Below are 27,005 nucleotides of genomic sequence, written 5' to 3' on the forward strand. Positions count from 1 at the left end.
AGCTAGACTTCAAATACGTACAAATTACTTCTGCAAATCATTCCGGTGGACTACACTGGACTATCTCGTATATCCTACAAGTCTTCGTACTGCAGAGAGTGTTTGTAATGTCTTCATAGTGTCTTGTGGGCTAATTGTAAATGTAGTAGCTCTGATACTGTGCCGCCAGACACCCCTCCGCATAGCCATCGAGCTGTAGATCTGTGAGCTCGTGAGGCTCTGATCATCTATCCCCGCGTTTGTCCAAATGATGTCCGACGGGCTTGACGAGAATCATCGCTTATAAGCAGCAAGTTGCAAGCAACGGGGGGAGGCCGTCGGTGCCGTCGGCATCCCGTCTGGTACTTAAAAAGATGAAGCCCGTCGCATTTACTCCGCAGGTAAGAGAAGATAAAGATGGGACTAAGCGAAGACCGAATAGGCCAATTGGTCGAGGAATGGCTGAGGGTTGACCAGGTGAGTATACCCAAGATTTTCATGGAGAGCTAACAATGTAGAACACCGAGACGCGGAAGGAGATTTCCACGCTTTGGGCGGCCAGAGACCTCGCAGAGCTCGAGAAGCGACTAGGCTCTCGTAAGTCAGAGTACCGCACACACCGCTAAAAGTGTTTGTCGCGCTAACCCGAGTTTGTCAGGAATCGAGTTTGGCACAGCCGGCCTCCGGTCGCGAATGGAGGCAGGATTTAGCCGGATGAATGCTGTCACGGTGCTCCAGGCATCGCAGGGGCTGGCCAAGTACGTAGAGAAGACCATACAGAATGGCGCAGAGCGTGGGGTTGTCATTGGACATGACCACCGCCACCACTCCAGGCACTTTGCCGAGTTGGCCGCCCTGGCTTTCGTGCAATTGGGGTTCAAGGTCTACGCCCTGGGCCAGGTACACACGCCGATGGTGCCTTTTGCCGTGGACACCCTCAAAGCCTCGTCTGGGGTAATGGTCACGGCGAGCCACAATCCGGCGATTGATAACGGGTACAAAGTGTACTGGGCGAACGGGTGCCAGATCATCCCGCCGCACGATAGCAAAATTGCCGCATCAATTGACGCCAACTTGGAGCCGTGGTCGTGGGATCTGGGCTTGCTCAACTCGCCACTGGTCGAGCGTAACATTACGGCGTCGGTTACGGTACAGTACTTTGCCAAGCTGCTGCGGGAGCTCAACTTCACCGACGGGAAGAAGACGCCCGGGTTCCGGTTCGTATACACGCCAATGCACGGCGTGGGTCTCCCGGCGATGCGGCGGGCTGCCGGTCTTCTGGGGCTCGAGGACTCGATGGTCGTGGTTCCTCAGCAGGCAGATCCGGACCCAGACTTCGTCACCGTCAAGTTCCCGAATCCGGAGGAGAAAGGAGCGCTCGACCTGGCCATGGAGCTGGCTGATTCCCAGGGAATCAAGCTCATCCTGGCGAACGATCCGGATGCCGACCGGTTTGTCGCCGCCGTCAAGCGATCCAAGTGGGTCCAGCTGACGGGAAACCAACTCGGGTCTCTGTTTGCCGACTTTGTGACCAAGCAGTACAGTGAGAAGCAGCGCGGCGTCAGCCGGTTGGCGATTGTCAACTCGACCGTCTCGTCCGAGTTCAACGCCCACGTCGCCGCACGGATGGGTTTTCGGTGTGACGAAACCCTCACCGGGTTCAAGTGGATCGGGAATCGCGCCATTGACCTCGAGGCCCAAGGCTACGACGTGCCGTTTGGCTATGAAGAGGCGCTGGGATACATGTTCTCGACTGTGCACGATAAAGACGGCATCAGTGCGGCGTTTGTGTTCATGCAGATGGCCGGCATGTGGGCCATGCAAGGCACCGATGCCGTTGAGAAGATGCAGTTGCTCTACCGCACTGTAGGTTACTTTGCAGAGTACAATTCGTACTACGTCACGGCGAGCCCGGCCGTGACCGACCAGGTGTTTGCCTACATCCGGTCGCTCGGGAAGAGTCACGACTCGCGCGCGTCGCCCGGAGCCAATGGCGTCTACCCCGGCATGATTGGGCCATACAAGGTCGAGTACTGGCGCGATCTGACGACTGGGTACGACTCCAGCACGCCGGACCACGCTCCAACTCTGCCCGTGTCACCTTTGGTGCAGATGATCACCGTTAAGCTCAGCACTCCCGACTCTGGCGAGGGAGTGCGGTTCACTGCGCGAGGCAGCGGCACCGAGCCCAAGCTTAAGGTGTACATCGAGGGACACGCATCCTCGGCAGAGCGGGCCCAGGAACTCGCTGTAAATGTCTGGCAGGTGCTCAAGGAGCAATGGTTCCGTCCAGATGTTACTGGCCTCGTCGAACAAGTTTGATCGTTTCTCCGCGGACTTGCTCTTGATCTATTATTCCGCATTGCATTAACAGTTTATATTGAATTGTACAATGATAGACTTTTCTATTAATTCGTTTGAAAATCTCAATTGCGCAGTTTCAATAGCTTCGAACTGGCGACTAGTAACTGCTTCCCCCGAACCCCCGTGGTAACGCACAGATCTGGTGAATTACTTGATACGATCCTCGAGAAGCGGAGCCCCCAGTAGGAGTTCCTGTAATGGTGAATAACTTGTATATAGCTATGTATTCGTACATGCCCAAGCCATAGTATTATGTAGGTTTTCGGTGAATCCGTTAGAAATGTCTAACATTTGAAGTCCAGCCTTCCCATTCTCCTGGTGAATGCGACATTCACTTTCCTAATTTGCCGGTACATGATATTTTGAATGACACTCTTTGGCTTTGCAATAGGCCTGAGAACAGATGTTAACCATTCAAAATTGCGCACGTTGCATTTGGTAAACTAGTTCTGTATGTTTCCTACGAATCGTGTGCAGCGATTGAAGGAGCGAATGCTAAGCAGATATTGAAATCATGCCCGGATTTTTTAAATCATTGAGCAGATCAAGGTACCTTTAAGTCCCTGCGACTTCTTAGTGCTTTAAAAGACGCTGGACAAATGGGAACCCACGGCCGAGTTTTGTCTGGCACTTATAATAGGTACTTATTATAGATCTGTAGCACAATTGAATTGGCTACACGGTGAATGGTATGGTGCAGGGAAGAGCGGGTTCCTGCGGACCCACCAAGGGCGAGCAAACGCTGGTGCAGATGCCTACTGCAGCAAGTCTTTGACCTGCTGCAAGATGGCAGATTCCCTGCAGAAATCGCACATACACAGCCACTCTTGGGTTATATTTGGCTATCTCAGCTTTGCCAGGACTCTGTGGTCATTGTGGACACAGCCACTAGAACAAATACTGCTACGATGTAGCACAGTGTACTACGGCAGAATAGAGTTCGCGTGCAACGGCCAGCATGAAACAGGGGAAGCGGTGCGGCTGGGGCTTATTTTGGTGATGATGAAATATTTCGGCGGTGCAAAGGCGCGCCGCAAAACCCACCGGATTGCGTCTCCATCATTCTGAAATATAACAAGTCACTTCTCCCCCCAAAGGCGACATGAGCATATCGTACCGGGCCAAAGAGGAGCTTCCGAAGTGAGTATCGTGTGGATTTGTTGAGAAGTAGTTACAGACTAACTCGAGAGATAGGTACGAGTTCAAGCCGAGGAGCACCCGGTCACGGGCACCCCGGGGCAAGATAGCCCGGAACGTGGTCCTAGCGATCATATTCATACTGATCGTGCTGCGTATTGTAGACTCTCCGGAGCTGTATCGGAGCCAGGCCGCCCAGGAGAAGGCGATCGCCGAGACGGTGAGCTACTACGATCTCGGGAGCTATCGGGGCAACAGCGACGGGTCGGCCAAGGAGGACCAGCTGCTGATGCTTATCCCGCTGAAGGACGCCGCACCAAATATTCCGCTCATGTTCGATCACCTGCGCAACCTGACGTACCCGCATCGGCTTATCGACATTGCCTTTATGGTGTCGGATTCGACGGACAACACGCTGGAGCTGCTCAAGGCGCATCTGCACGAGATCCAGCGGGTTGGCACGACGGAAGGAGAGGAGCGGGTGTTTTCACAGTATCGGTTCAACCACATAGAGATCTTTGAGAAGGATTTTGGCCAGATCATTGGCCAAGGGTTCGACGACCGACACGGTGTTAAAGTACAGGGCGTGCGGCGCAAGCTCATGGGCAAGGCTCGCAACTGGCTTCTCACGGCGGCGTTGAAGCCGTATCACTCGTGGGTGTACTGGCGGGACGCCGACATTGAAACGGCTCCGGCCACTATCATTGAAGACCTCATGAAGCACGATAAGGACGTTATCGTGCCTAATGTGTGGCGTCCGCTGCCTGAGTGGCTCGGAGGCGAGCAGCCGTACGATCTCAACTCGTGGCAGGAGAGTCCGGCGGCGCTCGAGCTGGCCAAGACGCTGGATGAGGACGAGGTCATTGTCGAGGGCTACGCCGAGTACCCGACGTGGCGGCCGCATCTGGCGTACTTCCGGGAGAAGGACGGTGATCCGGACTTAATGATTGATCTTGATGGCGTTGGCGGCGTTTCCATCCTTGCCAGGGCTCGCACGTTTAGGCAGGGCGCCAACTTTCCGGCATTTGCATTCGAGAACCACGCCGAGACCGAAGCGTTTGGCAAGATGTGCCGCAAGATGGGCTTTTCGGTGTCGGGGCTTGTCCACTACACGGTGTGGCACAAGTACGAGCCGAGCGAAGACGATTTGAAGAAGATGAGGGAGATGGAGTTGGAGGAGAGGCGTAAACAGGTTGACGAAATCGCAGCTAATGAGAATCTCGAGACCGTCAGCTTTGTCCCGTCATAAACATAGACTGTACTAACACATACCCCCGTCCAAAGCACGTATTTTTAGCTTTAGCATATCAATTGTTTTTCGCAGGTCATCCGTGGAAGGCGTTTTATTGGTTATTCGAAGCCACAGTTCTCCCCGGTCAACTTCAGTAGTTGCTTGCCCGCGTGGAAAGAGTACTTCATCATACCTCAAACCATCGGGGATCCATTGCTTACTGTAATTGAATAATGGCACATAAGGTCACACCCTATCCAATAGGGTATTCGAGAATCATTTAATCAGTTGTTTGTTCCAAGGAAAACATGGCTGTGTGCCATTCAATGTGATCACTCACTATTCAAGATCGAGAAGTCATTGAATCAACTGAATTTCATGCTTCCAAGGGAAGGACATAGCATTATCCCGCTCAATTTAATCACGGTCTATCCAATTGGGTATTACGAAAGCATTCAACCAATCGGATTTGATTCTCTTAAGGAAAAAAACAACACTGTGTTACCCCTTTCAACCTGAGCGCTCATTATTCTGTTCATTCTAGTATCGTTCAATCAATTGAATTTGGTTCGTCCACGGGCCATGAAATATTACTTCGTTAACAACTCATACACCCTTGGCCGTACTCATAGCATATATCTGCACAGTGTCGCACACGAACGGATAAAACACTCGTCTATCCATTTGTTTTGTGGATTCATTCAAACAGATTGCCGAATAATACCAGTGAAATAGTATTCCAAATGGCCATATGTTAATATTCCATGGACAGAGTGTGCAGAGCTAGCTATGCTAAGTGAATACCGGGTAATAACGTGATTCATTGAAAGACTCCATGTTGGTTGCATCACACTGCAGTATATTCTTCATAGTCCATGCTGACCAGGCACTCCGCAAAAGTCTAATTATCGGCACAACATATTCATACCGATACTAGCCGTCTACAATCTGCAAAAGTAATCAATATGGGGTATTTACGGCAATTTAATACCAAAGAGTGTGGAGAATACCCCTGAGTTGCCTCTTTTGGGGCCGATATTTACCCGGCCGTCGAGCGCGAACAGCGTGGACACATCACCATCCCCGAACACCGACGTGATCTGTCAACTCTAGACAGCAAGAAGAATAAAAAAAAATGTCGTCGAACGTATCGGTGGCTCCTCCAGATCTGTCCAAAGTCGACAAGCGGGCTCTGGCGATTGCAAACTTCCTGCGGCACAACCCAGAACTCAAACAGAGACAGGGTATCATCAACGCTAAGAGACAGGACTTCTTCCGAGGTAAGTGTTTTTTTTGGCGTAGCATTGGACAGAATTAACCGGCTTTTAGTAAAACGAGCAGTTAGGGCACTTGAATCCGAAGAATACAAGAAGAAGCAGCAAAAGAACCCACAGCTACCTCCGATCAATTCGCGTAATGAAGCTCTTGAGGCGTTCCGCCTGCTGCCATTGAACCAGCTAGCGTTCCGAGTGGCCAAGTGGGAGACCGAGGAGGCCAAGCTCAAGGGCCTGAAGCCCGTCCAGGGCGTGCCATGTATCCGCGTCATTCAGCAGCAAGAGTTTGGCGACGACATGTACTACTCGTGGTTCTACGAGCCAGTCCGACCCATTACCTACGTGTACGGTGCCCTGGCATTGGTGGCCATTTTTGGCATTGTTTTGTTCCCGCTGTGGCCGGTCAAGATCCGGGTTGGTGTGTGGTACTTGTCGATGGGCCTGGTTGGGTTGCTGGCTGCGTTCTTTGGCATTGCCCTTGTGCGGCTCATTGTGTTCTGCATCACGTACGTCGTGCTCAAGCCTGGATTCTGGCTCTTCCCGAACCTGTTTGAGGACGTTGGGTTTGTCGACAGTTTCATTCCGCTCTACGGGTGGCACGGCAAGTCGTACCTGCCCAATGCCAACAAGCCCAAGAAGAAAGGCAAGAAGCGGAATCTGGGTCTGTCTCCGCACGAGATGAACGGCAATGGCGCTGGTGCTGAGGGCCCGCAGAAGCAACAGCAGCAGCAGCAAGCGCAGGCGCAGGCCCTGCTCAACCAGAAGCTCGGCGAGGTCATGGCGGCCGTAGAGAAGCGGAAGAAGGAGATTATGGCTGACCCGGAAAAAGCGCCAAAGAACCAGCAGGAGGCCCAGGCGCTGCAGCAACGGCTCTTTGGCGAGGAGATGAAGAAGATGCAGGAACAGATGCAGGAGATGCGACGAAAAGTGATGGAAATGAGCGCCCAGAAGGCCAACTCCAGTGCCCAGCCAGTCCAGGAGGCTGAGACCACTACTACTAGCGGGTCAGACGCGGCCACCAGCGAAAGCAAGCCAGTCAAGCGAGTTGTCACACTTGAAGACGACACTGAGGAGTAACAGGCTGTATATTTATTTGAGCTAGCACATTAATTAACTACCTTTCCATGAATTTCTCCACGAAGTGGAGCGACGGGGTTTTGGGGGCTGGCCCCCACAAGTCAATTGGCAGCAGCGGAATGAATGAAGAATCTACCCTTCTCGGCTTTTTCTTTCACACGGTTGTAACAAATATTGAACATTAACCAATTAGCAACTAGCTACGCTACCAAGTGGTTTTAGTAAGTAGACATTAAATATAATAATAAATAGCACATCTATACCGAGGCCCAGGGTCACAAAACATACCTGACCTTGTCCCAGTTAATAACACCCGTGTCGAGCACCTTCGAGTCCGGCTGGCCCTTTTTGCGCTGGATACTGGCAAACGCCGCGTTGTACTCGCGGTCGACCATCTGCTGGCTCGTGGCTGCTTCCCGCGGCTGCGCATTGGCCACCGCCTCCTGGCGCTCCTCGTTGAGCCGCTGCTTCTTGATCTCGCGCTTCGCCCTGATTTCTATCTGTTTCTTGGCGTATGCGGCAACGTCGAACCGCTTGCTCGTCGTCTTGATTCCAAACGGATCGTACTTGTTCCGCTCAGCAGTGGTCATAGTCGTCGTAGTCCTCGCGTCCGCAGCTGGCTTCTCCTCCTCCGTCTTAGTAATTACAGTGATTTTGGGCTCCTTCTTGTTAAGCGTTAGTTTTAGCGACAGCCGTGGCTTGGACTTCGGCTTGGGTTCATGGCTATCGGGCTCAAACGGTTTGACTGTGTGAGGCGATAGCGGCGCAGAACCGCCTCCTCCGTTGGCCGCGTCAACGGTTTCAATTGGCCTGAACGTAGGCGTTGTGAACTTTTCGAGCTTCATTTCATCCTCGCTCTCGCTAGACTCGAGTTCGGCGTCAGAATGGCCCCGAGTCCCCGGCGCCTCCGACTCAGACGGCATCCGCGACCCGCCCTGGCCATTGGCGTCCTCGTAGTCGTCAAACTCAACCTCTACAAGCTCGTCGTCCTCGGCGTTACGCATTTCTTCATCCTCGTCCTCGGCCAGAGCCTCGTCGACTTTTACAATGCCCGTTAGCCGCCGCAGAGCCGCCTCAGCGAGCCGCCCTTCCTCGACAACTTTCTCCCTCAACTGGCGCGGGTCTGTGATGCGGCTGGCGTACTGCGGTGTCGCCATGAACGTATGGTCCGGCGGGAACTCGGGCATCCATGAGGGGACGGCATCCAGATGCTTAGTCGGGGGCATCAGTCGCTTGGTCGTGCTCACCTCGTGGAAGAACACCTGCGCTCCTTCCGGCACCGGCTCCTCCTCGGGGTTGAACCGCAGGTTGTCCAGCGCGTCTGTGAACCGGGACTTGAGTCCAATATGCCTCTCCAGGTCGTGGAGCTGGATATGGTCTTCTTTCAGCAGCAGCGCAACGTCGGTCAGCGCAGGCAGCGCTCTTCTCTGGACCCTGGTTATCTTATGCAGGTCCGTGGCTGTGTCCACGAGGAACGCCTCGGCCAGAATAGATATGTATTCGTAGGTGTCGGCATCAGTGCGGAAGCCCAGCGATCCCAGTATCGCCGCAATTGAACGCCGGAAAATGATTTGCATCGTGTCCATGTGGGACTCGGTCCTCTCTAGTGGTCGATTCAGTAGCGCTCTTGTGCGCCTGCTCAGTGGCGGCGACGCGTCCTTGACCTCCTCCGATTCGGTCATTTTAACTCCTTCCTTCAATTATTCCATCAACCCGCTGCCCTTCGCTTCACTTCGACCGTTCTCTCGTGTCGCCTTGGTGGTTTGGTGAAGATTTGGTTGCGGGAGCTCGCCAGTCGGAGCTCCGATGTAGCTGCCTTATCACTTTGAAGTCTGCCACCACTATAGGCCTCGTATTGCTCGAGGTACTGGTACTACAGTACTCTTTGATATCATATTCGTTAGCTTAATTACTGGAATCCAAAATTGGTAGTAGCAATGAATCAACTTGTTTGTGGTAAATCATTGATTGATATTGATTTCTACATATGCTTTACGTGTTGGAAGGTGGTAAAACTTGTAAAATGCGTTCTGTAGGTTACAGTGGCTCAAAGTAGAGTTGTTCAACAATCTCTATAGACAAAAGTACAAGATCAACGTAGATCAGAAGTCTATTATGTATTAAATAATAGCCTTGCTTCAGAAGGGGTTGAGCTATAATTTCATTGATTCGCATCTATGCTCATTGTGGTCTGTCCACCCTGAATGTACACTACGGTACACAAAACAACGGCAATACCATAATCGAACGAATTCCAGAGTACGTACGTACTGTAAGCAAGACATGACCTTCACAAAGCGGAACTGGGCTGGCCGCACTCAATTGAAGCGGTAGAGAACCCATCCCCAAAAGAACCCTCAGGGACTGCGCTTGAGGTCAATGATTGCTACAAAATCTCCGCGAAGCGGAGCTACGGGGGTTCGGGGGCTGGCCCCCGACTATTAGGAGCAGCGAAGTGTTAGACGGATTGATGAATACTGGAAGGATGCACGATTGTAATACCTTAAGTTAAGTTAATGAGCTAGTGTCTACCGCTAATGGCTGGCTACGAACTGTGAAAAATGGTAGTTTATTATAAGAAAAAAGATAGAAACGAATATAAGAATTTCCCATTGGCTATAAAGTCAAATTAGGAGATGATACAGGCGTGGCCCTGGTAGCCTGGATACATATGTTAGTACCGGGTGGAGCAGAACGGAGCAAGTGAACCATACCTGGCATGTCCTTCTTGGTTGTTGTGGCGCCCATAGAACCGTTAGTAGCAATGGAAGCAGTGGTGGAAGTAGAAGTAGAAGCTGGCATTGTAGATTGTTCTGATGAATTAATAGAGAAAAAGACCCTCTTCAACGGAGGTATTTATAATCCTTTCAATCCATTGAACCTGGTCAAACGACCAGAACTCACTCTGTCCATTCTACCATAGTCATTCCGTTTTAGGGTTTTACAATGGACACTTTGGATCAAGATGGAGCTCTGGCTGTACCATTGATACGACCAAATTCGGCTAGTCGATCGGCGTGTCATGCATATATCTGCGGAGCAGACGTGCAGGAAGAACCTCATTTCAAGCCGACGCCGAATTTCAAAGCCCAGGAGTACCCATGCGAAATTTCTATTGGCCTCCATTCGTACGATATTTGCAGATGTTGTCTCTATTCTTATTATGCATAGCATATACATAGCAATGTGGAGCAATTGGCTTATCTACCCCTCTGAATGCCGTTTCGAATGGAATCAGTACTGAATACCTTGCCCGGATTCATGAGCTCATGCGGGTCCAAGGCGAGCCTGATCGTTCGCATCACTGATACAGTATCCGAACCAACCTCGTCCACGAGCATGTCCAACTTTCCAGCGCCCACACCGTGCTCACCGGTGCAGGTGCCCTCCATTTTAAGGCCAATCTCAACAGTCTTCTTGACAAGCTTCTTGACAGCGTCGTACTGGTCAGGGGAGTAGGCAATGGAAGAATGGTAGTTACCATCGCCAATGTGGCCCAGCGTACTACCAAACAGGCCAGCCTTGCGGATCTCCTTCTGCGTCTCGAGCACTAGATCAGCGAGCCGAGACATAGGCACTGCAACATCCGTCGAATAAACCCGACCGTCTTTTGGCGCCAGGGCCATCATGCTCCACAGCACCTCCTTCCGGGCAGACCACAATTGGTGCTTCTCGGCTTCGCTCTTGGCAAAGTCAAACGCAATGCTATCGTGCTTCTGGGCAATTGCCTTGGCGACCTCAATTTGCTCCGCGACCGACTTGTGGTGGCCGGAGAACTTGAAGAACAGAGTAGGGTTCTCATCCCACTTGCGCTCGGTGTAGCCAGCCTTGTTGATGGCAAACATCTGGACCTCGTCCATCAATTCCACTGCATGCACGGGAATGCCGGACCGGATGATGTCGGTCGCAGCGCTAGTCGCCTCGTGGACGGTCGGGAAGGAGCACACAGCCACCGAGGTCTCCTGCGGCACCGGCTCAAGCTTGACAGTGGCCTCAGTGATGAACCCCAGCGTGCCTTCAGACCCGCAGAACAGGTGGTTGAGGTTGTATCCCGCGGATGTCTTGCGTGGCCGCTGCCGCGTCTTGATGATCGTGCCATCAGCAAGGACGACAGTCAAGTTGATGATATGGTTTCGCATGGGGCCGTACCGCACGCAATTCGTGCCTGAGCAGGAGGTCGCGATCATACCGCCAATTTTCGCGGTTGGGCCCGGGTCCACGGCGAAGAACAGGCCGCTATCCCCTTCCTCAAGATGTTTGTTGAGGTCCATCCAGCCAACGCCCGGCTGGACAGTGCAGTCCAGGTCGTCTGGCCGCACAGCCAGCACCTTGTCCATGTTGGTGAAGCTAATGCACACTCCTCCGTGGGGCGCCGAGAAGTGGCCCTCCAGACTGGTCCCGCCCGAGTACGGGATCATGGGCACGCGGTGGGCATGGCAGATTTTGGCAATTTCAGAGACTTCCTCGGTGGTGTTTGGAAAGACTACAGCATAAGGCAGCCCCTTGTAGCCCTCCGAGGCGTACTCTGAAGAGCCGTGAAGGTGCCTAACTTCCTCGTCTGTCGAAAGCTGGTCTTCAGAGAGGATTTTCTCAAGCTTTGGAAGGACATGTCGCGAGAATTCTTCACGGGTAGCGTACTTCGCCGCCTCGAGGTTGCGGTTCACGGAGGGCTTGCTGCCTTTTTCGCACTCTGGCCCATCGTTGAGCAGCTTGCCGACGTAGAACGACAGCCCACTAGCGACGGCGAGCGTAGCTCCAGCTACGGCTGTGGAAATCCCTGTCTTCGGGGTTTGGCTATTATTAGGACCGCTATTGGTACTATATAGCCTTCTCTTACCGGTAAGAACCTTCTGCCTGTTAGCTCGGACAGCTCCCCGAGCAACGCTTCGGACTGCCCCAAATCTCATTGCCATTTTTTCCCACTTCAACTGAGTTGATCAAACTGAAGGAGATATGTGCTAGGGCTGTTCCGCACTTTCACCTTAGGTCTCCGAACCTGTAGGCCCCCCCACTAAACGTACATGCAAAGCTATATGCAACTCGGCGACGGTATTGCACTTCGCCGTTTTTTCCGTGGCATATTATTGGACCGACAGTGGGGGCATTATATCAAAACTGTCAAACCTTTTGCTGTCAAGCCTTTTGGTTGGAGACAGGAATAGCCCTTGAAGCACTATAGGGTAGGATCTTGCCAGGGGTGAAATTTGGCGTGGGTACGGCTGTCGTACGGAGAATTTCAATGAGCATTCACATAGAAAACGGGCTGAGGAAAGTCAAGCCGTACTACGTCCGAAACCGGATAAACTGCAAAGAACGGTGGTTTGACCGATCCGTGATCACGGTGCTTACGAACGAGTTCAAGCTTCAGTCTAAGTCCGAGCACGCCAGAGCTATTGCAGAAGGCAGAGTTAAGGTCCTGCGGGGGCGCAATCCGCCTGGTTCTTACTGCATGGACGAGCTAGATGAGCTGAGTCTTAAGAATCACGATGTTCTCGAGTACAATGTCCACTGGCACGAACCGCCTATCCCGGCCAAGGAAATCAGAGTGGTTACAGAGACTGATGACTTAGTAGTCGTGGATAAGCCTTCGGGCGTGCCCGTTCACCCGTCAGGTAGCTACAAATCGAATACTGTGACCGAGATCATGCAGGATAAGCTCGGATACAAGATTTACCCCATCCACCGGTTGGACAAGCTGACATCGGGGCTTCTCGTGTTAGGTAAGAACTCCTCTATTGCAAGCACAATGGGCAGAAAACTACAGGATCGCACGGTCCAAAAGCGGTACTTGGCACGGGTAAAAGGCCAGTTCCCAGACCATGAGATGTGCACCTACCGGCTGTGTGATTTTTCATTTACTCTGCCTACGGAAGCGTTCGCGCAGAGGGCGAAGAGTGGGTGTCGACAGGCGGAGACATGCTTCAAAGCATTGAAATATAGTCCGTCTGATAACTGCACCATAGTGGAGTGTCTCCCTAGTACTGGAAGGTTGCATCAGATTAGGAAGCATCTATGCATGCTCGGCTTCCCCATTATCAACGACAGCGTCTACTCCCAGCCCAAGATGCGGGAGCTGCTCCTTGCCGTTCACAATCAAGAAGAGGGGGAGTGTGTAGCGCTATTTGCGGCTCTTCAAGAAGCTTATAAACAGGGAAGATCTCGCAAGCACACGGGAGAGGTCTGCAGCGAATGCGGCGTTAACATTTACGCGGATCCCGTTGATCTCGGCATCAACCTCCACGCTATGGAGTACTCATCGTCTCAATGGAGTTTTAAATGCAACCCTCCTGACTGGATTTAGCCTCTACCCACTTTGGCTTCTTCTTTTTTCTGTCTTGTTGGCTTTGGCTCTGCCCGCCAATCGGCCTCCAGAAATTGGTTGGGGATCTTCAGCGGGGCAATATGTCGCTGCACTAGGAGCTGATTGAACTTGCTGAGGCCCTGGCTGAACTTGTTGTTCGCCGTTTTGATCCAGGTCTGTTCACTGTTGGCCATTTCAGCCGCCTTCTTCAGCATTCGTGTGACATGGAGCTCCAGGACCTTGTCGTCCTCGGCTACTTTCTTAGAGCGCACAAGAAACGTGCCGTCCACACTATTGGGCACGTTGTGAAACCCGTTGTATAGCTGCTTTGATAGCGATTTTGTAATATAGTTCCTCCAATACGCATAGTCCATGGGGTTCTTTGATCTTGTTTGGGCGATCACTTTATATGGTATTTTCGACAGATCTGCGCCGTTATATTGCTGGCCAGGTTCGAATAGCGAGACGAGAGCGGGCCGTGACTTGCGTCCCCAGCTGATGTAGTGCCATGGCGGGAAGTAGTACGCCGTGAAATACTCGCAATTGTATGCTTTGGGGGTAGTATGGATCTGCCTCCCTTGGAAAATATGCTGAATAAACGGCGCGAAAACACCTCTGATTTCTCGCGGAGAGCTTGCGATCGGGGTGTCTTTGGTCACATATCTGAAGGCCGGATCTTTCGGGGGTTTGAAGATGTCTTCGAGAACTGGTACTTTCGGCCCTTGAGATATGCTTGGGGTTCTTTTAGTTCTTCTTGTCGTATTCTTGGCGGTGAAGTAGCTCCTCAGTTGCCCAATCCTATTCATTCTCGGGATCTTCTTCATTCTCAAGATCGTCTAGTATTGGAGATCAACTTTGTAAGACTGTTAGATGTGAGGTACAGTCATCCCTCTTAAAGAGAAACCTGTGTAAAAGAAATTTGACGTGTGTTAAAAATGCCGTAAAATCCCAATACAAAATGGTTACAGGAAATTTTCCGAGTCCCAAAAGGTTTCACCATTCAAAGTTCTATTAACCAACTATGGGCTCGAAGCTATCACAATCGAGCAAAAATGGGCTCCACGTGAGTACAAGGCTCAGCACAGCTTGAGCTCAATTTTCCAGCTCCAACAGTGGTTTAGTTCGACTTATAACCGGACAATATCGCCTTCAGCAGTTTGTAAAATACTTAAGTCCGAGCCAAAGTATCCAGGCAAGCGTGGAACTAATCGTAAAGTTGATCCAAGCACTAAACGACTACGAGTCCAGCATTGGCCAGAAGTCGAGGAAGCTTTATACGATTGGATTAAACACGCAGAGAAGGAGATAAGGATCACAAGCGCGATTGTGAGAAAAAAAAGCGAGTTACTTTTGGAGTATAGATCCTCGCAATGAAGGGAAAGAAATGCCGGCTTTCAGTAACGGATGGCTTCAATGTTTCAAAAATCGGTATTCAATAAAGGCCTACGCTCAGCACGGAGAGGCTGGAAGTGTTTCCAAACAGGCTGAAATTGACACGGAGAAGGTTCGCTGGGTTATGACAAAATATGACCCGCGAGATGTATACAACTGCGATGAGTCGGTACTCTTTTGGAAGCTTGTCCCAGATAAGAGCTTGTCGACGAGAAGTCTTCCCGGAAGAAAGAAAGATAAAGCGCGGATTACAATCCACTTTTGTTGTAATATGGATGGCTCTGATGTAGTTCCGCTCTGGGTGATTGGAACGGCGAAGAACCCACGAGCATTTAATACCGCGAACGTTGATATTAACAATTTTAATCTTGTTTATTGAAGCAATAAAAGGGCCTGGATGACCAGTAGCATTTTTTTAGAATGGCTATGCTGGTTTGACAGCCGACTGAATCGTGAAATTCTCCTTATCATGGATAACTTCACGGCGCACGAGCTTGCTGTTAATACGGTTGCAAACAGCGGTCAGGGTCTTAAAAACGTTGTGGTTGTTTGGTTACCCCCAAATTCGGCAAGCTTATTCCAACCGTTAGACCAAGGTATAATCCGAGCATGGAAAGTGCATTGGAGAAGGCGCTGGGTTCGCTTCCTCCTTACTCAATATGAAGCTGGAGAAGATCCTCTTTCTACGATGAATATTCTTTTTGCGATTAGATGGGCAATTGGTGCATGGGAACAAAATGTCAAAACAGCTATTATTCAAAATAGTTTTCGTAAGGGGATCTATGGTGAACAGGTCACATCCAGTAGTCCAGAGGTGTTGACTCAAATTGCAGATGATATCAGGAAGTTACGAGATGAACATTTCATCCGAGAGGCGATGGATATCAACGCATTCCTCAATCCAGCGGGAGAGGATGTAGTTGACAATCTCAATGAGATTGAAGAGCAGATTATTGCAAGATTCCAACCCGAAGAACCAGAGGATTCAGACGAAGAAGTTGAACAGCTTAGAGTTGTATCTCACCAAGAAGCTCTTGAAATGCTTCAGGGATTACGTTTGTATCAAGAGCAAACGGGAGGAAATAAAGAGCCAATCTAAATGCCGAGGAAAGACAAATTAGGTCACGGCAACAGGCTAGCTTGCAACAGCAGGACATTCGAGGCTATACCATGATGTCTATTTCATGATGTGAAAACTATGCTGCACATCACGTATCTGTTTAATGGAAAAAACTTTATAAAAGAAACTTTGGGCGCGCGTGCACCAATTAAAGAGGGTGGACTCTATTTAATGGCTACTCCATAATTATTTTCACCGTTAGAATAGCCATTTTGAGAGTCTATGGATTGCGTCGTGAGCTACGGCACTTGGCAGCTACAGCACATTGGCCGTCTGGTGTATTAAATCAATGCTTCAACATTATGCGGTAAGTAGAACTAAAACTTATATATACTTTATACATCAATGAAATAATGGTTTGACCAAGTGCGATAATACGGTACTACCGTAATACCTGTTGTGGTAGTGTAAACCGAGCCGCACGCATGTTTCATCATTCCCAATATGGAAATACAAAATGCCATGGACAGATATATCCAGATCTGGCTCATTCTAACTTGAGATCCGAGGAACTTCTCAGGTAATATGTAATGCCGCATCATTTCATTAGCCAATTTCCTGGTAATGATAATCAATGGCAATGATATCATTCTGTGTGATACCCCTTAATTTCAACGGTGTACAGCCGTTCGAACTAAATTTTTTCCCGGGCCGGCAAATTTTTTTAAAAAAAGTCCAGCGATAGACGATTTTTTCACCATCATCTCTGTCCTGAGTAACAGGTTCTATCGGCCATTCAAACATTGCCAGGATGGATCAGACATTTCTAAGTAGCTTGGAGGCCACTCTGAAGCAGATTACGGCTCCACAGACCGTGAATGCGGCGACCACGAAGCTCCAGAGCGAGTTTTACACTCACTCGCAGAGTCTGCCGGCGCTCGTACACCTGCTCCAGCAGCACCCGGACGCGCAGATCCGACAGCTGGCTGGTGTCGAAGCGCGAAAGCTCGTTTCCAAGTTCTGGGACGACCTAGACGACTCGGTCAAGTCTGGGATTCGATCTTCGATTTTGACTTCGACCCTGGCCGAAAACCAAGCACTCGTGCGACACACCTCGTCGCGAGTCATCTCGACCATTGCTATGATGGACCTCGATGATGACCAGTGGCCAGAGCTGCTGCCATTTTTGCATAACACGACGCGATCCGCAAACGCCGCTGAGCGAGAGGTCGCCATCTACGTCATCTACACTCTGCTCGAGGCCAACGTCGGCACCCTCATTGAGGCTCCGACGGAGTTGCTCCAGCTCTTCTCACAGACTATCAACGACCCAGAGTCGCTGCAGGTGCGAGTTTCGACCGTACTGGGTCTCGGCGCTTTTGCCGAGACTCTCATTGCTGCGGATGTCGACCGACGGGACTCCAACAACCCAATTGAGCTGTTCCGAAAGATCGTGCCCTCCATGGTCGAAGTGCTTAAGCAGGTGATTTCTGCCGACGACGAGAAGGGCGCTTCTGAAGTGTTTGAGGTGTTCAACACGCTGCTGGTCGTTGACCCAGCGCTCATCTCCAAGCACTTGGGCGACCTCGTGCAGTTCATGCTCCGCGACATCGCCAGCGAGACGGGACTTTCGGAGGACATGCGAAACCCGGCCCTGCAGTTCCTGTTGACCGCCGTGCGATTCAAGAAGTCCAAGATCCAGAGCCTCAAGCTTGGCCCGGTCATGCTCAAGACGGCCCTCCAGATCATCGCCCAGGGTCTCGACGCAGAGAGCGAGGATGACGAAGATCTCGAGGATTCCCCGGTCCTGTTGGCGGAGCGGCTTATTGAAGGGCTCTCCTACTCCCTGCCGCCGACCCACGTTGTCGTGCCGCTCCTCGAAGTTGTCCCAGAGGCCATCCACTCCCAGGACCCCCGACAGAAGCGAGCAGTTCTGTTGGCCATTGCCGGCGTCGTCGAGGGCTCTCCAGACTACATTGCTAACCACATTGACGACCTGCTCCAGGTTATCGTCCAGGCGCTCAACGACCCGAACATGCTTGTCAAGGTCGACGCCTTGAGGGCTCTGGGTTCGCTCGCTCAGGAGCTCCAGGAGCTCGTTGCTTCTGAGCACGAGACGCTCATCCCGCTGGTATTCAACATCATGAGCTCTGCCAGCTCGCTCAACGTGGGCAGGTACGCATGCCGGGCACTCGACGCCATCCTCGAGGTGCTCGACCGAAAAGTCATCACCGAGAAGTACCTCGATACCCTGGTGCCCAAGCTGCTTCCGCTTCTCGCTTCGGCTCAGGATATCTCGCTCAAGAGCACCATTGTCGCCGCCATCTCCTCAGCTGCTACCTCCGCTGGACCGGCGTTCAAGCCTTACTTTGAGACGACCATCCAGGCTGTCCAGTCCTTCGTGCGCATCCCAGAGGACTCTGAGGAACTGCCGCAGGAGGAGATTGCTCTGTGCGGCATCACCCTTGATCTGCTGGGCTCTGTCGCTGGCGCAGTAGGCCGTGACGAGTTCCGACCATACATGCCACCGCTCATGGACGCCGGCGTCAAGGCCATGCGTTCCTCCAACTCGCGAATGAAGGAGTGCGGCATGATTTTCGTGGGCACCATTGCCCGGGCCTACGGCGAGGAGTTTGCTGAGCACTTGCACACGATCGTGCCGCTGCTCATTGAGTGCCTCGAGCAGAATGAGCTCGAGCACCTTCTCAACGAGGACGATGATGAGGACATTATCGGCCAGGAGGACGAGGATGAGACCGAGAACCAACTGGCTGTCACCAGCGCCATTGTCTCCGAGAAGGAGATTGCACTGGAAACCATCTCGGAGCTCATTCTGTCTACCCAGGGTGCGTTCGCCAGCTACCTTGAGAAGACAACTGAGGTTGTTAAGGAGCTGTCTGACCACTACGATGAGACCCTGGCCTCGGCGGCCGTGGCTGTGCTGCTCAATGCCTTCACGACCATGTTCCGGCTTAGTGGTGCCGGCCCATGGACGCCGGGCTTCCCGGCGAGCTACGCCCTCGGTGAACCGGTCAAGACCCTGGCTGGCCTCGCTCTGAAGGGCGCTATTCATATGCTGCAGAACGCCGAGGAGCTGACCTCTGTCTCTGCCACCTGCTACAGATTCGCGCTGGCCCTCAAGGCCGGCGGTCCAGCCCTTTTGGGGGGTGAGGAGGAGCTCCAGGAGCTTGTTGGCGAGCTTCTGCTCATCCTCAATAAGACCCACCCGTGCCAGACCCTTGAGGACGACGATTTGGGCTACGACGACAAGGAAGACCTTGAAGGCGAACAGGAGAGCTCTGAGTACGACGAAGATCTTATTGACAACTGTATGGACGTTGTTGTGCAGACTGCCACTGCTATGGGCGCCAACTTCAAGCCATTGCTCCCTACGTTCATCGAGGCCATGGTCAAATACACTCGAACCAAGAGCGCTCGAGAACGGGCATGCGCTACCGGCGCCCTTGCTGAGATCGTCAATGGCCTGCGACAGAACATCTCGGAGTGGACGGGGGACTTCCTGCAGTTGTTCATCAAGGCGCTCGGTGATAAGGACCTCGAGGTGCGAAGTAATGCTGCTTTCGGCATTGGTCTGCTTTGCTACTTCTCGGAGGACTCCAACACGGTGCGGGGCGAGTACGTCCATATTCTCCAGAAGCTACAGCGATTGCTCAAAAAGGTCGATAAGAACACGCGGACCTTTGGTAACGTGGACAATGAGGTCGACAGCAACGACCAGGGTTTGGCCAATGCTTGCGGATGCGTGGCTCGGATGACGCTCAAGTATCCTGACCTCATTCCCCTGGGCGAGGTTTTGCCGGTACTCGTGAGCCGGCTGCCACTTAAGGACGGGTTTGAGGAGAATACGCCTATCTTCGAGCTGTTCCTGACTTTGTTCCAGCAGCAAAACGAGACCATCATCGGTCTGCGAAGTGAGATCGTTACCGTGCTCGACGGCGTTTTTGCGCGACAGGCTGAGATAGAGTCGCACAACGTCAACCGAATTATCTACCCGGGCCAGGAAGTCGTCTACCCGATTGAGAGCGATGCTCTCAAGCACAAGCTCGTGGACTTGCTCAAGTATCTTGAGTCTGAGCAGCACGGCCTCGTTTCGTCGAAGCCGCACCTTGCCAACTTGCTCTAAGCAAAAAAAAGCACCTTTAGTAATGATATAGTATATTTCTCCGTATATTTCTAGTAATGATCTGTTAATCTTTCATATGTAACTTTATGCAGCATTTTCCATCGATAAAACGGTTACCGCTTACAGGTGTACAGGTAAATTTCCCATATGTAACCATATGTACGTACCGCACACCGTTACAACGGTTACTGCTTAAAGCTATTATTACGCGGCTCAGGATATTATGCCCGTTAAAGCTGCAATTATGAGTTACGGTGCATCAAGTTTACCGTTACGCGTTACCGGGTATCATGGGGTAACCAGTACTACTGTCACTATCCTGCGAACTACCTACTGTATTGCTACTGTACTGTAGTGTACTACAAATGACGATCCACATCAGATCAGGCCGAGTAATGTGATTCCAAAGACAATTCAAGTATACCATATACCATACAAGATAGCTGCAACAAGTACAATGTGATTTGACCGTTTTCTCTTCAAGATTCAATGGATCAACCGGTCTCCGCAAAGAACCTATTGCTCGATACCTATAGGACGCCAGTAACGTGATCGATCTCGTTCTTTTGAACACTCCAACGGTCTCCAAGCTACCATATGAATGTGACGTGATTTTCTCGATATAACCAATCTTAGCGGCCTCCGAAATACACAGAGACCCTCCCTCCAATGTGCTACACACTTCACCTGATACCGCCATGACTGTATTGCCCCTACGACGTATGCCGGAGCCCGCTACAACTGGTTTGCGGGCGAAGCGGTTGCAGCCTTACATAATAATGCGCCTCTTAGTCATGACAACTCCGCAACTTCGAGGTTAGGTTGGATCCATCGTCTCTGCCAAATGATGACCAAATCCCACTCAGCCTTCCCCACGCTCAGTCAGCACCCTTGTATGAGTCGGAGTTAGTACAGCCGTACAGTGCGGCCCGGTTTCGCGCGCGTCATATGCACACTATGAATCATCGTGACCACTTTGTTTGCTGCGGGTTCTAGGCCCCCTCGCGTACCTGTCTCAGGGTCTCTTCTAGATCGGCGGTGAGACCCTGCCGGAACGCATAATGACTGCATTGTGATCAACCGGGACACAGCAAGACGCAGAACCGAATAACTGGATCAACGAGTTCATATATATATCTGACAGAGGGAATGGAAAAGTATGAAGACAAGTTTGTCCTAGAGAAATATACAGCAATGACCGAAGTGGTATCATTGCCCCCCTATGAATTCGAGCCCTTGCCGGACTATTCGTCCGGCGTAGAGGTTCATGACCGCGTGATTAATAGCAGTCCTATGAAGCCTCTGATTCTCAAGATTGATCCGCCATTGAAGCTACTCACTGGAGATGGAATCACAGTGTACGCACAGCAGTCAGAATCCAGCGGATACCGCATTGGCGACATCATCACGGGCCGGCTCTCGGTTTCGCTGCGAGCGGATCGAGAGGCCCAGTTCGTCACAGTGGAGCTCGTCATGATCGAATCGACCATTTCTCCAAGCACCTGCGGGTCGCTGAGGATAACCCGCTCTGTGCCAGTCGACAGCTACACGCTTCCAGCAGACTCATACCCAAGTCATCGCAATTTCCAGTCCCAGTATACCTACGAATACCCTTTCACCCTCACGGTACCGGGAGAGCTAAACACGAACTCGCCGGTCCACGAGCATAGAAGGCTGCCTCCAGCGCTGGGCAGCGTAGGCGGGTCGCATCCGAGTGAACGAGATCTCAGCGACCTGTCAGCACGCGTCGGCTACGCCATTCGAGCGCGATTCCACACGTCCATTGGCGTGCTCCACGAAGCGACGAAGTATGTCAGCGTCGTCCCGTACTACCCGCCGCCTTCGTCGGCCTGCCTGTCTTCTCTGGTGCACGAGGTCTCCCCGGTGCGGGATGGGCTGTTCAAGCGACGCGACAGTGGGGCCAAGCTCTCGGCGACCCTTGCGAGGCCGCTGGTCGTGAACGTCCTCCAGCACGCCCCCATGACGGTCGATCTTGGCGTGACGCTAGAGAACTGCAGCAGCGTCGACGACCCGGAGGTGGAGGTCTCAGTACGTATCGTCTCATACACCATCACTTCGGGTAAGAAGCTCGAATACGTCCCGATCCCGGGGGACACCGACCTGCGCACCCACAGCGAGGAGATTTCGCGCCAGAAGCTCAAGACTTTGTTGGAGCAGGTCGCCGGTGGGTACTCGAGGAGGCTCAAGATCCCTGTCGCCATTCCGCTAGACAACCCGCACCTCATTCCGTCCTTCTCGACGAGCATGGTGACCCGGGCCTATCGCATGCATGTATCTGTCCAGTATTGCAAGACCGCGGTGAAGCTCGCGGTGCCTGTGTTCGTTGTGCAATCCGACGGACTGGAACCAGAGGACCTAGACTTCTACCCGTCGCCCCGGACGTCCCAGGACGACGACCCACCCAGGTCGAAGTTTGAATAATTTCCATGCTGTTGCTGCATCAATCTTCCCCTCCTTGCTTTGCTTGTGCATAAGCCTGTGCGCTGCTTTTTACTATACAACCATTACGACTGTGTAACGACTTTATGACTCACGTGTGATATAATTCCCCACTACGTATTTATTTATTTGCTATGTTTGAACTAACCAAAAATATATATCTAATATTTGAACATGTAATAATCACGTCATTGCAGCACCGATATTCGGCTCATAGCACATAATGGTCCCATATTTATCGCTTGAATTAATAATAACATCGTTTAGCGTATACCGATCCCTGAAACATGCATAAGATTTATGCATGCACATACAGCGATTAGCGCATTGTACGTAAAATACGCACGATAAAAAAAACGTGTAGGGAAGGATTTATTATTATTATCTTATCCGACTTGCGTTCGCTTGTATGGAGCTGGTTTACGGAAGTTTTGCGGATCTGTGATTTTTCAGCAGCTGCAGAATTCAAGGTTTGCAAAGTGGAGGATTCAAACAAGAAGAAGAAGAAAAAAAAAAAGAACGGTCGTAAAATCCCACAACGCGTATTCGTCACAAGGATTCACGGAGGCTTAGTCCGTACTTTCTCCTCAAGCCCTGTCGCACTCCGGCCTTTATTGTTTAGTAGATTATGCGGCTGGAAACATAATTTGTCTTATCGTATATCCAGGCACCACCTTTGACTCTTAGCTGGTCATGTGTTGCCTTCCCCACACACATCTTGGTTCTGCCACGAAACAGATCTTGTGAACTTTGACGGGTTCAGCCTTGCCATGCGGCTTGTCTTTTTCTTTCACCTTGTATGATCTGATTCTCTTTTCTCAGCTGTGTTCGCCGACTGATTCATCTTATCGTAGTACCTACTACTGTAATCAGAAACTTTTCGTCATGTCACTCTTGGCCTTGCGCATCACGTTTGTAAGACTCGTCACTAAGCTGCGTAGTCGTATATTGGAATCGATACTAAATGGAGTTTAGCGAGCATAGCCTTGTTAAGTGTACCATGATTCGTTGTCCCTTACCGCATTTCAAATTATGACTCAAAGGGATAAGAAGAAAAAGGCTTCTATCAGTGTTCGTACTTTACTATCGGCAGTATCGGTACTACTGTATTACTGGTACCGAACTACCCGAACTGCCTGTAGTACTATTGGTATTGTACTACCGTAGTTTAGTTCGTCGCTTTGTCAGTGAGTCAGCTAGCATGTCTGTGAATGGCATGCGTATATAAGTATTATTACCGTGAAGCGTATATCTTGGATATCCCATGAGCTGGTACATATTTTTCAGCCAGTTACAGTAGTACTACTACGTGTAACGTATGCTACGCGTCAGCATATTTTCAAACGTCTGACCCTGCTTAACATGCTGGATCGCCGGGATTTTTTACGATTGCCCAATCGCAAACAGGTTCGCCTTAGTTGCTTGTTTTGTACCGGTATTGACCGGTGCGTTCGTAAATTCGTCTGGGTCAGCTACAGGAGAAAAGCATGACCCTGTCGTCGTCGCGAACGGTAATCTAGAATAATATTTGTGAACTGTTCAATGAATGGATTCTCCTTTAGTTTTTACTGTAGCCCGTTTCAATTGTACGGTACCGCAGTGAATGTTCAGTTGTCGTTCACTTACGTCCCGCGAATTGTACGGACTTTAATCAATGTTACTATTATTTACCGAATTGTATATTTGTGGATAAAATATGCTGGAGTAGTAGACCTCCTTAATAGGTCACGCGATAAGTAATTAAAGGAAAATGCATCAACTGGTATTGGAGCGAGCTTATCTCTCTGCAGCGGCCATTCACACAGCCGTGCGTTTTCCCCTGAGACGGGGGCGCGCACCATCGATGGCCGATCCAGCCAGCTGAAATTTCTCAAAACAATAAGAGGCTCAAACACGATGAACAGGTGAGCTAAGAAAATAAATCTGATTCAGTCGACAGAATCTATGCTGAGAGCTAGAAAAAACACGAAAAAAACGCGATATAATGCGACTGAAAAGTTGATTTTTCGGACTTCTTATATTTCAATTGAGAACAAAATCACGTGAAGCGGCGTGGCGCAGCGGAAGCGCGCAGGGCTCATAACCCTGATGTCCTTGGATCGAAACCAAGCGCCGCTAATCTTTTCCTTTTTTGGCCAGGGAAACTACACTAAGGTGAATTAACGTTAATTAACATTATAATTGTTGCGAATTCATTTATACATGTCTACTGGGGAGCCGGATCTGAAACCTGCCACAGCCAATTTTTTTTGTCTTCAAAATGAATACCGGTAACTCGCTCAGTTTTGGTCCGTTAACTACCCCATTTCGAAATGGCCCTGGGTATATATATGATATCCCCTATATAATATATAAGCATTATATATACAATTCTAATGCTATTATTATTATGCCCCATTCGGCTATTATCTGCTACTGTATTGCCAAAGTTAATCATAGACAAACGTCTTTAACGTACTTCATCTCAGACAAATGAGTTTAGCAGTTCTCGTTTCCCCTGGATATTCCTTCAATTCCAGCCACTGCTACACGTCCAAATCCTCAAGTGCCATTCTAATACCGGTAGTCCGCAGCACGTCTATTCCAACGTCTTCATCCTGTGACAGCGAATCGATGGGAAAATAAACCCTTACCTTCTCTTTCAGTTGTTCGGAGTTCTTTACCCGTAAGTAGTCGCTTTCAGCAATGGAGTCCCAAATAACCTTGAAATCCTCGATAAACAGGTGCAAGTCGTCACCTCTTAAGCGGTTGCTCACATCCAACGGCAATATGCCATTGAGAATGCATTGCCGCCAGAATTGTCTACACGGGCTGATTCTCGCGTACTTGAATGTCATTTGTATCGCATGAGGCCGAATATCACGCCTGGCTCTGCAATACGCAGAGAGCCAATTGCCACGGCTGCTGTCTATCAGTCCACCATCGCTGCCAGCTATATCGCTGAGGGCCCCTATCGTCTTGTCACTTTTCTCCTTCAGCGATCCAATAAAACGCACTTCTAACCGTTGAATTGCTCGCATGAGTGCCGTGGGTATGACAATTATTTCAATTCCATATAGAGCGACAAAGCTCAACAAATCACTTGCCCTATTATCTGCAATGGTATTCCCACCAGTGAGTAGTACTCGCTTGAAGTTAGCATCCGTTGCCGTCTCGGTATGCTCGTCAAAGTGCTTTATCCACTCACAGTACGCATCAGCTGTAATTGCACCAGATTCATTTGCTGTGGCCATCCACCCTTCTTTCGAAACAAGGTCATTAGCTCGTTGTATATTCTCTCCATGCCGTGCAGAGGTGCTTTTTCCCCGTAGCACTGATACAATCAACTGCGGTCGCACAACCTCTACCGCTGCCTATTACTGCCTTGTATTTCATGGCGTCGGCGAAGACAATTTTTACATCCCGCCGGCAAGGTCAAAGCCAATTGCACCCATATTCCAAACGCTACTTGCCGGAGTCAATGCTAGCATCCCTTCATGCTTCGCATACCATGTCTGAGCATCTGCTTTCGTTATACGTAGCTGCTCAAGCCCCGCTTTAACATATTGCGCATTTTTAAAGTAATTGCGGACCATAAACCTGTCAATCCATCGGCTCGATGGAGTCGAATATTCTACATGCTCGCAGTTCCTGACTTCCAGCTTCTTCAGCTCCGAAGCAAGAAAGGTAATAAGCTCGGATGTAATGGCACCGCCTGTAATTCTCGCCGCTACGGGGAGGTGCAGCCGCAGAGATTTTTCTGCTTCCGGCGGGAGTTACATCATCTACTCATTGATAACCTCTGGACGGTTGCGTCTCGTGTAGAGATAGCGCGAGAAAGTGTCCTTTGAGACATTGAATTTGCGACACAGCTGGGCTTTATTCACCTTGTCCAGTCCAACCGTTTCAACGTCCTCCAAATACGCTTTGTAACAAGCATTGGGCGTTTTGTTGCGCCTATCTCCGCTTCTTTCCCCCTGAACTCGTGAGTTGAGAGAGTAATAGTTCTGTGCGCGGAGTGAGGGCATGCCTTTGGGTTTCTCCTCGCTCATACCTCGAAACTTCTCATAAATAGCTTGTTCCATAGAGAACCTCTAAAGAGTGTGCCTACTTTTATTAGGTCCAGCTGGAGAGGTCGCAGCGGAGCCTCATTACTTCTCAATCACGGCTGTTTGCTGGAGTGGTGCATGGAGTGTATTTTGCGCTAGCACCGGGAGCACCCAACATTGATCTTTCGCCTGCGGTGTATCTATATTCTCAATTGACGTGGGAGATATGAATTGGGCATAAAAAGTGCTTTTCAGTGCAGCAGCCTACTAGTGAAGGTTTTATATTCGCCCCACAATATGTGCTACCTTTAGGTAAATCGTCTTTTATAGACTTTTTAACTAGCAGTCAATTGCATGGCAACTAGGCTAATGACTATACATAGATAGATTCGAAAGGCTCAATAGGGACTAAATCAATAGAAAATGCTTAAATTATGAGCGTCTGTTGACAGATAGAAGCATATTGGTTGTGGTATTGAGCTATCTTCCTACAACTGTCACCTAGCATGGAGTTAAGTAAGTTGTCAAGTATTCAAGTTAAGTGAAATTTCGAGTTCA

General features: G+C 50.5%; 11 protein-coding genes and 1 non-coding gene across 12 annotated transcripts; 8 read left to right on the forward strand and 4 right to left on the reverse strand.

Annotated features, from left to right (window-relative positions):
- Nucleotides 1-396: 396 nt before the first annotated feature.
- Nucleotides 397-2,301, forward strand: PRM15 (phosphoribomutase PRM15; the record flags this gene model as incomplete). Its single annotated transcript, XM_076685189.1, has 3 exons — nt 397-456; nt 498-576; nt 638-2,301. The coding sequence occupies 3 exons, from the start codon at nt 397-399 to the stop codon at nt 2,299-2,301; spliced, it is 1,803 nt and encodes a 600-aa protein (XP_076540584.1).
- Nucleotides 2,302-3,445: 1,144 nt separating this feature from the next.
- ANP1 (ANP1/MMN9/VAN1 family protein) lies at nt 3,446-4,729 on the forward strand (the record flags this gene model as incomplete). Its single annotated transcript, XM_076685190.1, has 2 exons — nt 3,446-3,483; nt 3,538-4,729. The coding sequence occupies 2 exons, from the start codon at nt 3,446-3,448 to the stop codon at nt 4,727-4,729; spliced, it is 1,230 nt and encodes a 409-aa protein (XP_076540585.1).
- Nucleotides 4,730-5,846: 1,117 nt separating this feature from the next.
- On the forward strand, nt 5,847-7,062 carry SEC62 (Sec63 complex subunit SEC62; the record flags this gene model as incomplete). Its single annotated transcript, XM_076685191.1, has 2 exons — nt 5,847-5,991; nt 6,041-7,062. 2 exons carry the CDS (start codon nt 5,847-5,849, stop codon nt 7,060-7,062), a joined length of 1,167 nt encoding a protein of 388 aa, XP_076540586.1.
- A 275-nt stretch (nt 7,063-7,337) lies between these two features.
- TAF8 (Taf8p) lies at nt 7,338-8,639 on the reverse strand (the record flags this gene model as incomplete). Its single annotated transcript, XM_076685192.1, has 1 exon — nt 7,338-8,639. The coding sequence occupies one exon, from the start codon at nt 8,637-8,639 to the stop codon at nt 7,338-7,340; it is 1,302 nt and encodes a 433-aa protein (XP_076540587.1).
- Nucleotides 8,640-10,262: 1,623 nt separating this feature from the next.
- On the reverse strand, nt 10,263-11,975 carry DLD1 (D-lactate dehydrogenase [cytochrome] 1, mitochondrial; the record flags this gene model as incomplete). Its single annotated transcript, XM_076685193.1, has 1 exon — nt 10,263-11,975. The coding sequence occupies one exon, from the start codon at nt 11,973-11,975 to the stop codon at nt 10,263-10,265; it is 1,713 nt and encodes a 570-aa protein (XP_076540588.1).
- Nucleotides 11,976-12,301: 326 nt separating this feature from the next.
- Nucleotides 12,302-13,363, forward strand: PUS6 (pseudouridine synthase family protein; the record flags this gene model as incomplete). Its single annotated transcript, XM_076685194.1, has 1 exon — nt 12,302-13,363. The coding sequence occupies one exon, from the start codon at nt 12,302-12,304 to the stop codon at nt 13,361-13,363; it is 1,062 nt and encodes a 353-aa protein (XP_076540589.1).
- PET130 (Pet130p) lies at nt 13,360-14,187 on the reverse strand (the record flags this gene model as incomplete). Its single annotated transcript, XM_076685195.1, has 1 exon — nt 13,360-14,187. One exon carries the CDS (start codon nt 14,185-14,187, stop codon nt 13,360-13,362), a length of 828 nt encoding a protein of 275 aa, XP_076540590.1.
- A 965-nt stretch (nt 14,188-15,152) lies between these two features.
- On the forward strand, nt 15,153-15,854 carry TRVA0_022S01420 (uncharacterized protein; the record flags this gene model as incomplete). Its single annotated transcript, XM_076685196.1, has 1 exon — nt 15,153-15,854. The coding sequence occupies one exon, from the start codon at nt 15,153-15,155 to the stop codon at nt 15,852-15,854; it is 702 nt and encodes a 233-aa protein (XP_076540591.1).
- A 772-nt stretch (nt 15,855-16,626) lies between these two features.
- Nucleotides 16,627-19,959, forward strand: KAP123 (karyopherin KAP123; the record flags this gene model as incomplete). The annotated part of the gene is made up of 1 exon (XM_076685197.1): nt 16,627-19,959. One exon carries the CDS (start codon nt 16,627-16,629, stop codon nt 19,957-19,959), a length of 3,333 nt encoding a protein of 1,110 aa, XP_076540592.1.
- Nucleotides 19,960-21,153: 1,194 nt separating this feature from the next.
- Nucleotides 21,154-22,401, forward strand: TRVA0_022S01464 (uncharacterized protein; the record flags this gene model as incomplete). Its single annotated transcript, XM_076685198.1, has 1 exon — nt 21,154-22,401. One exon carries the CDS (start codon nt 21,154-21,156, stop codon nt 22,399-22,401), a length of 1,248 nt encoding a protein of 415 aa, XP_076540593.1.
- A 2,064-nt stretch (nt 22,402-24,465) lies between these two features.
- Nucleotides 24,466-24,537, forward strand: tRNA-iMet(CAT). Its single transcript has one exon. It is a non-coding gene; the product is annotated as a tRNA-Met (tRNA).
- A 407-nt stretch (nt 24,538-24,944) lies between these two features.
- Nucleotides 24,945-25,652, reverse strand: TRVA0_022S01508 (uncharacterized protein; the record flags this gene model as incomplete). The annotated part of the gene is made up of 1 exon (XM_076685199.1): nt 24,945-25,652. The coding sequence occupies one exon, from the start codon at nt 25,650-25,652 to the stop codon at nt 24,945-24,947; it is 708 nt and encodes a 235-aa protein (XP_076540594.1).
- Nucleotides 25,653-27,005: the final 1,353 nt, after the last annotated feature.

This window comes from Trichomonascus vanleenenianus (assembly GCF_965637985.1).
Source record: "Trichomonascus vanleenenianus strain CLIB 3782 genome assembly, contig: TRVA0_022S, whole genome shotgun sequence".
In the NCBI taxonomy this organism is placed as follows: domain Eukaryota; kingdom Fungi; phylum Ascomycota; class Dipodascomycetes; order Dipodascales; family Trichomonascaceae; genus Blastobotrys; species Blastobotrys vanleenenianus.